This window comes from Gossypium arboreum, chromosome 11 (genome assembly GCF_025698485.1).
Source record: "Gossypium arboreum isolate Shixiya-1 chromosome 11, ASM2569848v2, whole genome shotgun sequence".
In the NCBI taxonomy this organism is placed as follows: Eukaryota; Viridiplantae; Streptophyta; class Magnoliopsida; order Malvales; family Malvaceae; genus Gossypium; species Gossypium arboreum.
In genome coordinates, this window is record NC_069080.1 from 6,822,763 (window position 1) to 6,836,581 (window position 13,819).

General features: G+C 32.6%; 2 protein-coding genes across 2 annotated transcripts; both read left to right on the top strand.

The window, feature by feature from the left end:
- The first annotated feature begins 463 nt into the window (after positions 1-463).
- LOC108474066 (probable mitochondrial-processing peptidase subunit beta, mitochondrial) lies at positions 464-5,367 on the top strand. The gene is made up of 9 exons (XM_017775954.2): positions 464-1,319; positions 2,026-2,190; positions 2,377-2,514; positions 2,607-2,758; positions 2,880-2,988; positions 3,739-3,837; positions 4,305-4,370; positions 4,615-4,722; positions 4,867-5,367. Exons 1-9 carry the CDS (start codon positions 648-650, stop codon positions 4,951-4,953), a joined length of 1,596 nt encoding a protein of 531 aa, XP_017631443.1. The 5' UTR covers positions 464-647; the 3' UTR covers positions 4,954-5,367.
- Positions 5,368-12,403: 7,036 nt separating this feature from the next.
- LOC108471674 (metalloendoproteinase 1-MMP-like) lies at positions 12,404-12,961 on the top strand. The gene has a single exon (XM_017773258.1). The coding sequence runs from the start codon at positions 12,404-12,406 to the stop codon at positions 12,959-12,961; it is 558 nt and encodes a 185-aa protein (XP_017628747.1).
- Positions 12,962-13,819: the final 858 nt, after the last annotated feature.

Below are 13,819 nucleotides of genomic sequence, written 5' to 3' on the forward strand. Positions count from 1 at the left end.
TAAAGACTTACATTTCAATTATGTGTTAATTTCAAGACTTATGTAATGTTTTTAATTATGTAGTGATTCAAAGACTTATGTAATGTTTTTATTATGTAGGATTCAAAGACTTATGTAATGTTTTTAATTATGCAGTGATTTAATTCGGTTAATTTGGTTAATTAAGTTAATTTGGTTAATTCGGTTAATTTTTTACCAAAAATAAAAAAACATATAATTTTCGGTTAATTCGGTTAACCGACTGAATTAACCGAAAAAATTTCGGTTCGATTAATTTTTTTTAAAAAATTTGGTTCGATTAACGGTTAAAAATTTTAAGAGGTCATTTAATTCGGTTAATGATATTTCGAGTCGGTTAACCGATTGAAAACCCTAATTAGCCCATATTAAAGAGTAAAGACCTCATGCTTTAGTTTCTATAGTTCAGTAAAACGACTTAGTTTTAGCGAGAAAGAACAAGTCCCTTTGACCATTAAACGACAGCGTTAAGCTAAGCTCTCAGCCAGTCAACATCTCACTCTTGACTTCCTCCAGAACAGCCATCTCTTTCCACTCTTCACTCCCTCAAACTCCCAATCCCTGACAAACCCTAAAAATTCCACTGTAAATAAAAAAAAACTCCTAAGGGAGAGCGAGAACCATCAAAGATGACGATCAAGCAGCTTCTCTCTCTAGCTCGGCGTTTAAGCAAGCCTTCCTCTTCTTTCAACATATCCCGATCGTCTTCCTCCGCCGCATCTCGTCTGGCCGCCGCTGCCACTTCGGATTCTACTGAAATCAGCCCTCCTCCACCAACAGCCATGATCTACGACAGATTATCCCTCTCCTTTAAATCAAAGCTCCAAAAACTCGAAAACCCTGATCCCCGTTTCCTCAAATACGGTTCCCCTCATCCAGCTGTTGTTTCCCACACGCACATACTATCTTCCCCCGAAACCAAAATTACAACTTTGCCCAATGGCCTTCGTGTCGCCACTGAATCTACTCTATCTTCCCGCACGGCCACGGTTGGGGTCTGGATCGATGCGGGGTCGAGATTTGAGACTGAAGAGACTAATGGAACGGCGCACTTCTTGGAGCATATGATATTTAAAGGGACAGAGAGGAGGTCTGCCAGGGACTTGGAGGAAGAGATTGAGAATATGGGAGGGCATTTGAATGCTTATACATCGAGGGAGCAAACCACTTATTACGCTAAAGTTATGGATAAAGATGTATTTAAAGCGTTGGATATATTGGCTGATATTTTGCAGAATTCGAAGTTTGAGGAACACAGGATTCGTAGGGAAAGAGATGTGATTCTAAGGGAAATGGAAGAGGTAATGAATAGCTTTGGTTTGGGGACATTTTAAATAGGTTCCGGATAATATATGTTTTTTTTAAAAAAAAAATTGGTTTTAGTATGTGTTCTCTCTGTTTATAGGGAATACGAATCTAATTGTTTGTGTTTTTGCTTGGCATGTAGGATATAAATAAGTAATTAAATTTATGGGGTTGGATTTGAAAATGTCAACTTTTTGGAATATATATGATCTTTGTCTATGCAGCATAAAGTTTTGAGAGAAATACTAAATAGGATTATTAGGGAGAAGGATGCCATTTTAGTGAACATGGAGAACGTAACTATATAAAATAAGGGATTTTTAGTGGGTTTTGGTTGATATGTGTTCAACTGTAAGGGTTGTTTGGTTGATTGGTTACATTTGGCATTAGCTGGTGTTTTATTTGTCCTGCATATGAATTTGTGGGGTTAGAAATCAGTATGCATGGACAACATGGTTGTAATAATTTTTTTTTTTTTTTTTGTACAGAGTAAAGATATGTGAAGTATGTTACTATTGGTTGGTTTCTTTTCTGTTGTATGGGTCCATTGTGCGTTAAATTATCTCTTTTGGAGCCACATGAGGATGTTTATGATCATTAATTTCTACATAGATAATGTTGCCTCAGTTTTGCCTAATGCATTTGTCTTCATTCTATGTTAATTATTAATAACATAAGTTATGATCTTGGGGAATTCCGTAGGTCGAGGGTCAAACAGAGGAAGTTATTTTTGACCATTTGCATTCAACTGCTTTCCAATACACTCCTCTTGGTAGAACTATTCTAGGATCTGCTGATAATGTCAAGACAATCACCAAAGGGCATCTGCTGAACTATATTCAGACACACTACACCGCCCCTAGAATGGTATGCAAAGAACTACTCAGCTTTTCTTATGTAGCTGCGTATACTATGATGTACTACGATGTACTTAGTCCTTAAAGGATGAATGTTTTGCCATTCCATTGCTTTCCCATAATATCATGTGAGGTACTACGTGCAAGAGTTGTCAATAGGTTTTTGTAAATGCATGTTTTTTGTTAACTTTTACAGGTCATTGCAGCTTCTGGAGCTGTTAAGCATGAGGAAATTGTAGAGCAAGTAGAGAAGTTATTTACCAAGTTATCATCTGATCCAACCACAGCTTCTCAGTTAGTAGTGAAAGAACCAGCCACTTTTACTGGTTCTGAGGTGGGGGTTGTCATAATAAAATTATTTTTTTCTTAAAATCCACTTTCAGTATGTTATGCTCTCTAAGTTTATTTTTAATTTTGAAAAATCAGGTCAGAATGATCAATGATGATATTCCTCTAGCGCAATTTGCAGTTGCTTTTGAGGGAGCATCTTGGACACATCCAGATTCCATTGCACTAATGGTTATGCAGGCTATGTTGGGTTCTTGGAGCAAAAATGCTGGGGGTGGAAAGCACATGGGGTGAGCTTTTTACCCTTACATGAAATCGCATTTTAAACTGAAGTCTGCCTTGTCAGTCTCACGACGAGAATCCTCTGTTGCAACAAAGTCTTGATTGGTTTTGAAAATCCTTTATAAACAGTTCTGAGCTTGCACAAAGAGTTGGCATTAATGAAATTGCAGAAAGCATGATGGCTTTCAACACCAACTATAAAGATACTGGTCTTTTTGGTGTCTATGCTGTTGCCAAGGTGAGACTGCTACCTGTTCCTATAATTTTTGTTATGGTCTGAATAAAACTTGATGCCAAAAAAAAAAGCCCCTACTAGTTATGATTGACAGTTTTTAAGTTATAAGTTTGTCATGTTCTTCGTTGTCAATATAGTTATTTAATTCATTGTCTAGTGGCCTTAACATCTTATCTGGTTGTTGTTGCCCATTTGATGCCTAGGCATGCTTTTGTGTAAGGCAATAGCCTTAAAAAAGCCCTCCTGTTTGAAGTTTACTTATTTCTTTTATTTTTCACTTTTTTTGTTAGATATACCTTTATTAGTAAGAAAGGGATAGTATCAAACCTATACTTCTCAATATTTGAGTATTCAACTATCGACATGGACCATAAGGAAATCATGCGTATTGACTAAGAAAGGAATTGCATGTTTTGATTTTAGAGTTTATCATATGTTTTAAGCTGTATACAGACATACACAAAGACTCACTCAAACACACACATATATATTGTGCTTCACTTCACTCTAGCTAGCACTTTTTTTGTGCTTTTCTCTTGAGGTAATCTAAGAGTTCTAGTGCTTAGAGTGTGCCTTGTGCCTTTGACGACACTGGGTTGTTGACTCCACCCTCCAAAGCTTATGTTGGTTTGACTAAAATTCTTTTGTCATATGTGAACTTACAGTGGTTGGCTCTATGCTGTTTATTTGTTTTTTCCCCCAAATTTTTATTTTATTTTATGATGCAATAATAAGTTTATGTTCTGGTCTCAGCCTGATTGTTTGGATGATTTGGCCTATGCTATTATGTATGAGACAACCAAGCTAGCTTATCGTGTTTCAGAAGCTGATGTCATTCGTGCTCATAATCAGGTAGCTACAGTTGCTGCAATTTTTTCTTCATATTTGGTAGATAAATTTTGATTTTGTAAATTTTGTATTCTTTTAAGAACTACTAGCAGTGTGCCAATAGTACAAAACCAGTTGGTTAGGCCATTTTGGAATTCTACATTAATAACGTTAGCTCAATATAATGCAGCAGTGAGTGCAGATTTTGTTTAGAGAGCTTATTAAGTTCTATATAGATTTTGTTTGAAATAGTTCATTATTTTTAAAAAATTCTAATATCAATAATATTTTGGTGGAAATTCTAGATGCCTGTTGCTCTCATGTTTTTCATAACGTGTTCCTGCGCATTAACATTCCCTGGCATCTGTATATGGAAATGGAATGAATTCCTCTGCCCTACAAAAATAGTTAATGTCTTGTTTAGCTCGTCAATATCTAGTCCATCTATCTAGTCATTGGGCTTAACTATTTTGTCTTTTACATTTTTGCAGTTAAAGTCATCCTTGATGCTTCATATGGATGGAACTAGTCCTGTTGCTGAGGATATTGGCCGTCAGGTACAATCTTTACACATGTTAGAAGGGTCTTTTAATTCCAGTGGGTGCATGGAAGCAATCCTATCTCTTGAATCAGCACATAAGCTGTTTTTAAGCAAAAAAAGTTTTAAAAGATTCAATTGAAATTCAATGACTGAATTTGTGTTTCATGCTGACTGTGAGCTGTTGTGGCAAGAGATGAGATCTGCTATCCTTTATTACTCACTTTGGATTTCTTATTGTCATTGGTGTCCTATCCTTACAGCTACTTACGTACGTTCGGAGAATCCCATTTGCTGAATTATTTGCTAGGATTGATGCTGTTGATCCAAGCACTATTAAACGAGTTGCAGACCGATTTATCTATGATAAGGTAGTGATTGCAACCTAACCTTTAGCAGTCTCTCTTTTCCAGCAATGGTTGCAACATTAAAAGCTATAATGAAATTTGGTGGGATAAGTCATTGAAATCTGAGGATGTAATTTTTTTTATGCGGTTTATGTTTGATATTCACAGGATATTGCAATTGCTGCAATGGGTCCGGTCCAGGGTTTGCCCGACTACAACTGGTTCAGACGCAGGACCTACTGGAACCGTTATTAGATGATTTTGGTTTGACTTTCTCAATGGATTATCACCTGTCCTTGGCAATCACAAACTTTCCGGTATTTATACACCAATTTCTGGAAACACACCTAAGGGTGGCCTTTCTATTCGTTGTGTAGGGTTCTTAGTTTCATCGATTCAGTAATAAACATTGCTGTCTTTAGTATTTGTTGTGAGAATCAGGAGACTTGGATGAGCCTGATGTTGAGCTGGGACCGTTTTAATGGCAAAAATCTGATCAATTTCTTTCTTTCTTTTGTACCCCACATCATCTCCGTTGCAAAAAGATGGCATCTTCTGGTTTTGGCCCTCTGGTTTTGGTTAAGCCTGCATCTTTTATTATTGTTAAACAACATAGGAAGTTTAACCTAAAATTTTTCAATGGAATGGAATGATATTTTATTTTGATTATCTTTCCTTACATTTATTATAGACGTTATTGTTTATTTCAAGTTTTGATACTTGTAATGAATTAATTGCATGATTTTACTAATGAATTATAAAGTAAGACAACAAGTTAATTAAGAAGAAAAAAATTAAAGCACCTTTGAAGTTTGAATCAGAATGAGTATACATTGGGTGGACTTCGGCTCAAACATATTCAGATTCATGCATGTTATATTTGGTTCTTTGCTTCCTATTTTCAGGTTAGGCAAGCTAGGAAATGGATATGCAAGCATGTAACTGTTCAATTTTAAATCCGTGGGAATTTGATATTTAAGCTATGACAATTCCTTTGAAAATGTGAAAATAAATAATAATATCAGCTCCCATTTTTTTTTTTTTATCTTTTAAATAAAAGTTTATTTCTGACAACCACCATCGTTGTAAAAAAGTACTTACAAATAAAATTTCTTTTATTTACAAAATATGAAAATAATAATAATAATGGAAAATTATCTTATATACCTTGCATGAAGTTTTTCTTTTCTTTTTAATTTCATATCTTATAAGGTAATTAAAAATAAATATATAAATCATTGAAACACGGATCACATCATCAATCCACTTATGAAATTTTAAACACCATAATAATATTTTTTATATTCTATTCTAAAACAACTTTTGATGAAATTATTATTTTTACATTCACAACTTAGGCTCCGTTTATTTTATTGAAAATAATTTTAGAAAATGATTTATTTTTCCGGAAAGGCTAATATTTTCTTGTGTTTAGATGAATCTATGTGATAATACTCTAAAATGACGTGTTTTTATATATTAATCATGTGTTTATTTTGAGCTTGAGCCTACTAATTTGAGCTATTTATGTCTTTTTATCTTTTAGGGACTAAATTGGAGGCGAAAAGTAAATTCAAGGGAAAAAGCGTCAATTTGGAGATTAAATGGGCCAATATGCAACGTGTGACAAATATGGTGCCAAAAGTGCGAACATGGAAGGCACAAGGACTTAAAAGCAAATAGAAGAGATTTTATTTTGGAAGACTCTATTTTCTTTTATTCTATTAGGATAATTAATATTAAGATAATTATTAGGATTATTCAAATTTAAGATTTTATTTTAATTATCTTTGTTTATCTTTAATTAAATGTATTTATCTTTTTAGAATTTAAGTTCAATTAGACTATCTCCCTAGCACTATAAATAGGGGGTGAAGTGACTCTATTTGGGGATCTTTTTCTGTAAACACTCTCCCCCAAAAGTCTTTTGTTCTTTCATATTTCTTTTCAATAAAATTTCTTTTTCCATATTTTTATTTATTTTCTTTCCTCCATTATCATGAGCCACTAAAAACCCTTCTAGCCAAAAGTTGTCAATATTTTCCCAAAAGGGTTCTTGAGGCCTAGAATCCGTGACTTAGCCTTCTCGCCAAGTATTCATCGTTTCAAGACTACTGGCCGACGCTCCGTCCATGGCCCTTAAGAAGTAAGCTTTTCAAAGATATGCAAAGGCGGCCGCTTTGTATGTTTTGGAAGGACTGCATAGTCGGTTCGTTAACTTATCACGTCGAGGTTGGCGAGCCAAAGAGACAAAATGGCGTGGGATTCGCCATTGAGAAGCGTTGATCTAGCATAGATTCTTGGCTAGAGTCGGGTTCCCTAAAATCGTAAATCTAATCTTTGGAGCTGGTGGTCGAGGCGTCCTCTTCCACTATAACTGGCTTACTTGAGTCGAGAAGGATCATCCAAAAGCCAAGGATTGAGCCCAAGGCGGAATGAGACAACCGAGGTGGAACTTTCCATAAGAATTTCTTTTCTCTTAAAACTCTCTTTATTATTTTTATTATTTTCGTAATCATAATTTCAATAAACTTTAAATTCTGTTTTATTTTATTTTCGCTTCCAAAATCAATTCTTAAATTCTTTTTTATTTTTTTTTCCAGGAACGCAGGTTTTCTTGGGCACGATTCTGCCCAGGATTTCGAGAGACAAGCATTCGTATGATCCGGTCCCTGAGGATTCGACCCTGCTTCCCCTTTACTATTTCTTTTTCATTATTTTACAGGGAATAGGATATTTTTGGTGCTCTCAACGACCGCATCACTATGTAAAATATTTTCTGTTGTTTGGTAGATTTCTTAAAAATATTTCATAAAAGTTGTTTTCAATTAAACAAGCATACATTTGAGATTTTCTTATTTTTCATTGTTTAATTGAATTTATTTTTATCTATAATTTTATATTTTACATTGTTTTTGCACATGTTAAAAATATCATGTTAAATTTGATTCATTACAAAGTTATTTTTTAATTACATGACTACTAAGTGAGTTTTTTATTTAAAATGTGATATCAACAAAATTGATAAAAAAATTAACGATGTCAACAATTGGACTTGATTTTCAAATTTGAAAAGTAAAGGAACTAAATTCTTAAAAATAAAAGTACAAAACTAAATTACAAATCTGTGAATTATATATAGATTTATGACATATTTTAACCTTTATACTACAAAACATTTATTATTAATATATTTATAATTGTAGTAAATATTTATTATTAAAATATTAATATTAAAATTTTCAATAAAATGTGAATAATATTATTTAAAATTATTGTTTTTAAAATTTATTATTAAAATAAATTAAAATATTAAATAATTTATTAAAATGATAATTGTGTAAACTAACTTACCATTCCTTTTCATTCTTTTTATTTTATATCGTATTAGAGATTTTAAATCCTAGTGATAATTGTGTTTGGCATTTTTTGTTTGTAAGGGGAGGAAGAAGATGAACAGTGCAGCATGGGATCACATATTGTTGGAGATGTCTAATATCGTAGGATTCCAACGACTTTGATTACAGTGTAAAGGAATCAACATAGATTATATAATGATAATAATAATAATAATAACTTAATACATTTCACATAATAATAAAATAACATATCATCATCAAAACAAATTTTTTACTTTCTCATTTATTAATATCTTTTAAATTATTAATTTCATCAATTAGATTTAAAAGTCTTTACTTGAAATCGCATGAAATCGCATGAAATATTTACTTGAAAATGACCCCGTGCTGCTCCCTTCTTCGCCTGCAAGTATCTCTAAGGACCTTATGCTGCTTCCGTCTTCCCTTTTCGTCCTTGTTAGAACTATACTGAAGAAATGATAATGAACGAAATACAGAGAATAGTATTTGCTGAATATTCTTAGTATCATTAGCTTTGGTAAGCCTGTACAGAAATGATACTTGTATACACTAGTGAGTGATAACAAACACTAACCACTTGATAACAAATACTAACTACTTGACTAACCATATACCAGATTGTAACTGACTATGATTTCAGTGCAAAGGAATCAACGGAGATTACATAATAATAAAAATAATAAAAATAATAATAATAACAATAATAATAATTTCCACACCAAAAATAATTTCCACAGAGGACTATGATACAATTTGGAAATCGCATGAAATATTTACTTGAAAAGGCAAGTATCTCTAAGGACCCTGTTGAGCAGACAATTGCTGCTCCCTTCTTCACATTTCTTCACATATGCTACGTACCTTCTTCCTTTTTATCCTTAATGCTCCTTTTCATTCTTTTTTATTTTATATTAGATATTAGAGTTTTTGAATCCTAGTGATAATTGTGTGTTTGCCGTTTTTTGTTTGTAAGGGGAGGAAGAAGATGAACTGTATGGCATGTGATTACAGATTGCTGGAGATGTCTAATATCGTAGTATTCCACTGACTTTGATTGCAGTGCAAAGGAATCAACAGAGATTACATAATAATAATAATAATAATAATAATAATAATAATAATAATAATAATAATAATAATAATAATAATAATAATAATAATAATAGTAACAACAACTTAATACATTTTAAATAATGATAAAAGTTCTATATCTTCTTTTACGATTCTGTTACATGGAGATTACATTACATAAACAAAAACAAACTTCATACATGGTGGAGCCAAACGAGAGAGTAACAAAGATAGTAAAGACATTATCTTAAAGTCATTATGATATAGTAAAGATCTGGTTTAGGTTTATCTTACTCGTCAGGTTTAGGTTTGTCTTCCTCGCCATTGTAGTAAATAATTTCATGGTGGAACCCTTTCTTTATGAGGTTAGCGCCCAGAGCCATTGTTGTGTTCAGCATTCTCCCCTCCCGAAGAGATACCATGACCATATAGTAGGTCTCCTGATCATTTTCAAGTTCCATCCGTGTTAGATACCTCACGGCCAGAGGAAAATTTTTTGATGTACACAATGCTTTAATCACCTTATGTGAAGTAACAGGACTACGAAACAAACCCTAGGTTATCATCTTTCCAACTACGGCTAACGCATTTTTATTACTTTCAAGAGTTAAACATTTAGGTGGTGGGTTAACATTCCGAGGAAATGGTGATAGGTAAGTATTCTGTAAAACAAAAGAGCATAGTTTAGAAAGATCAAGAGAACTTCTTGGAGGTTTTCATGGGAAGTTGAAATTCATGGTCGAAGACTGTTAAAAAAACTAAGGGTTTTTGTGGGATAGAATATGAACAAGAGCGTAAATTTTTATTAATACACAATACAATTACAATATGACACACACAAAAAAATGACGTAGACGGGGGAGAGTAAATCTAAGTGACGTAGACGGGCATCCCTGTAACCGAGACTTACAATTACAAGAGAAAAGGAAATTTTTATTAATACACAATACAATTACAATATGACACACACAAAAAAATGAAAACTCCTACCCTTATTTATAGAATTTAGTGACCGTTTGATTATTGACACTTAGTAACATTATTATCATTAATTTCACAAATATCTAATAACTACAATATTCATGCATAATATCTAATCTTCAAAATGATATCCTATTTTTTTATTTTATATTCTAGAATATTCCAAAGAAACTATATCTTAAAAGTTAAAGTTTGACTTTCATCCAGAGGTTACAATTGCTTTCAACAAAAACTAATCAAAACGACATGATCTTGTAAAAGTTAAGTTTCGGGAACTCTATCAGATTGAAGGGTAATGCTGATGTCTCGGTTGAAATCTACAGAGTAGATGGAGTGACTAGGCATAGGTTTTATTGGAGGTGGGCTTGGGTTCTTAGGTTGGTGTCCTTGTTGGGCTTTTAGGTGAATTTTGAATTTAGCCTAAGTTTGTTTTGAATTTAACCTTTTTTTATGAGGTTGGTGTAGTTCACCATTTATGTGTTCACCATTCTCAGCTTCCAAAGAGATCTAATGACCACCAAGTAGGTATCCACATCATTTTCTAATTTCATCCGTGTTAGATACCTTACGGCCAAAGAAAATTTTCCTGCTTCATTAAATGAATTAATTAAAATCATAGATTCAATAGGACTTGGATGCATAACTAACTTGATATTCTTGCGGTTAACACATTATGAAGCTGTTTCATTTGACGGTATGCACAAATCTCAACAATAAGTTTATACGAAATGAGATCTTTTAGGAGATGGGCTACTTTCCAACTTAACACATTTATCTGTCTTAAAAAAGTCAGTCCACTGACCACCTAGCAACCAGGGGGAGAGTAAATCTGAGCGACATAGACGGCCGTCCCTATAACCAAGACTTACAATTACAAGAGAAAAGAATCTTGTTTTCTTTTTGGATTGAATTTTGATAGGAAGAATGTTGTAATTTATTTGAGTATAATAGCGATACGGGGATGGGTGAAATTTATTAAAGTTAGATTTATTAAAGTTGATGTTTTTCAAGTATGGAATATCAATTGAACTTGCAAGGGATTCGAATATTTATAAGTTGAAATGCATTAATTTAAGTTTGAGAATTTATGTTATGGTCATTTTAGTAAATAAAAAAAATCTTAATTAGATGAATACGAGTTTTAAGACAATATTATTGTAGATAAAAGCAATTTTCTTAATATCATCTTGGGTAATCTCACAAATAATCCCATTTGGTGAATTAATGAGATTGTTGACAAATCCTAACTTTGGCATGGGATATAATCTCCTTTTACCTTTTACCTAATTAAAAAAAAACCAATCGAACTGCATGTAAAAATCTCGATAATACATTTATACGGAATGACAATTTGCTTATAGCATGAAAGAGCTTTTATTTTTCATAAAATGTAATCTCTAGACATGTATATAGCAATATTATAATTGCTTAATAAATACGTAAAATTAATTAATTACCATTTACTAAATTCCATGCAATTTTTATGTAATTTTTTACTAATTTTTTTGTAATTTTAATACGTTTGAAATAATAATAATGAAATTGCAATATTTATAAAGATTTTGATATAAATAATTTAATTTTGAGAAATTTCTATTTTTGTTTGATGTTTAAATGAGAAATGAAATTTTATTTTCCTTTTGAAATTTTTTAAAAATATCTTAATTAAATCCTGTAAATTTTTAAAACTCTTAGTATACTTTTTTTTTATTGTACACAAGTAAATAGAATTATTAAAATAACTTACCATTTTGAGTTGAAAACTTAATTAACTAAATTTTAGTACATAAGTAAATAGAATTATTGCTTTTAGGCAGATTGACTTGTACAATAAATTCTAAAGATTAATTGAATTATTAACTTGATATTACAGATTAGATTTATATATAATTTTTCATACTTTTACTTTTGTTTTTTTATCTCTTAATCCAGCTCAATTATTAGATATAGACGACTTTCCGCTCTATCCTAAACAAAGTGAACTGCACCTATTCTTCTTAAGTTAACAATGCTAAATTTTTCTTACTCATAATTATACCAAATTAAATCTAATATACTAGATTTGTACTTACACAAATTGAAGTAGACACCCTTTATTTTAATTCAGAAAAATTTACTGGAGATGAACTAGAATCTAGAATGAACGCAGCCAAACCTAGTAACTAACCCTTTTTTATTTTTTTTATTTGGGTATAAATAGGAGCCCATGCAAATACCAAAACACGCACCTTAAAACACTAAAGCAATACGTACAGCTTGCACCATAGCTTGCAATGGCAGCTACAATTTCCAATCAGCTATTTGGAGCATTTCTTATGTTCCTTGTGTTGCAACCTTTTGTGGCTAAGTCTAGACCCGTAAAATTTGACCATGGGCATAATAATGTGAAGCAATCCCCTGGTTGTGGTATAACACATGGCAAAAGTGATGGCGTGTTTCACTTGGTTGAAAACTATTCCTTTTTCAATGGGGATCCTAAATGGGAAAACTTCCCGGTGACCTATGGTTTCCGATCTGGTTTTTCCCTGCCGGCGGGTTTGGATAGTCAAGAGGTGGAAGATGCCATCGATGCGGCGGTCCTAGAATGGCAAACTGCCGTTCCTAAATTTGCATTTCAAAAGGTAGAACCAGGCGACGGAGCTGATATTAATATTGCGTTTGCTGAACTTAGCGGCACAAAATATGGTTTTGCCTATGCACCACCTAATGGATCGCTTTTCCTTGACATAGACACCAACTGGAGCACAAGTTCTAATCCTGGAACGCTCCAACTAGACCTGCAATCTGGAGCCATGCATGAAATAGGACATACCCTGGGCCTTGGATCATAGTGAATTTGAAGATGCAGTCATGTTTGCCACACTATATACTGGAACTACCAGAAGGAAACTTAGCCAAGATGACATTGATGTCATTCAGACTTTATATGCCTAGCAACAACTTGCTTCAGTGAAAATCTATACAGCTTTCATGACTTATTGGGAAGCTTACTTATATATAAATATATATATATATCATATTAAATAAGTGATTAAGACAGTAAGCCTTAAGCTTTAGTTCCATTGTAATGTAAGGTATGCAAAGTATTCTGAAATGAAGTTGCTATGCCCTATCTATCTATTTTCCTATAATAATTACACTGTGAAAGCTTCGTAATAAATCCTAGCTTATGAAAGAGATGAATATTGGGAAATAACAGGAACACATGCTGCATTCATCAAATGTCCATATTAACAAAACCAAAGGCCAGAATTCAAACCTCTAACATGTTGAATCAAATCAATCAAGCAATGAAAATGAAGAATTTTACTTTTTATAACTTAACAGGCGCTTTAGAGATTCGTACAATCTCTTTCACTGTAACATTGGATCATAGATAGAAAAATGCAAGAGATCAACAGTCTGTTTTCCTCCATCTGTTTCATGTTGAAGATTCATACAATCTCTTTTATTGGGCTTTTGCTTGAGTGATAGAATATACCTAAATGACCAAAAAGCTTGTACTGCTTCCCAAGTCACCATCTAATAATATAATCACATGCATAACGAGACGAAATTAAAACTTTATAATATATATGCGAGTTATTAATCTAATCAAAATTTATATAAATATAATCAATAAGTTTTTGTATTGTTGCTAATTGAGTTTTAATTCTATTGGGGTTTGAGTGCTCTTAAATACGTTTTGT

Bases quoted from the DNA above. Each gene is read 5' to 3' on its own strand.
- LOC108474066 (XM_017775954.2), top strand. From the start codon at position 648: ATGACGATCAAGCAGCTTCTCTCTCTAGCTCGGCGTTTAAGCAAGCCT. The intron at 2,759-2,879 runs GTGAGCTTTTTA...CTTTATAAACAG, and splicing joins GGGGGTGGAAAGCACATGGG to TTCTGAGCTTGCACAAAGAG. The intron at 4,371-4,614 runs GTACAATCTTTA...CTATCCTTACAG, and splicing joins CTGAGGATATTGGCCGTCAG to CTACTTACGTACGTTCGGAG.
- LOC108471674 (XM_017773258.1), top strand. From the start codon at position 12,404: ATGGCAGCTACAATTTCCAATCAGCTATTTGGAGCATTTCTTATGTTC.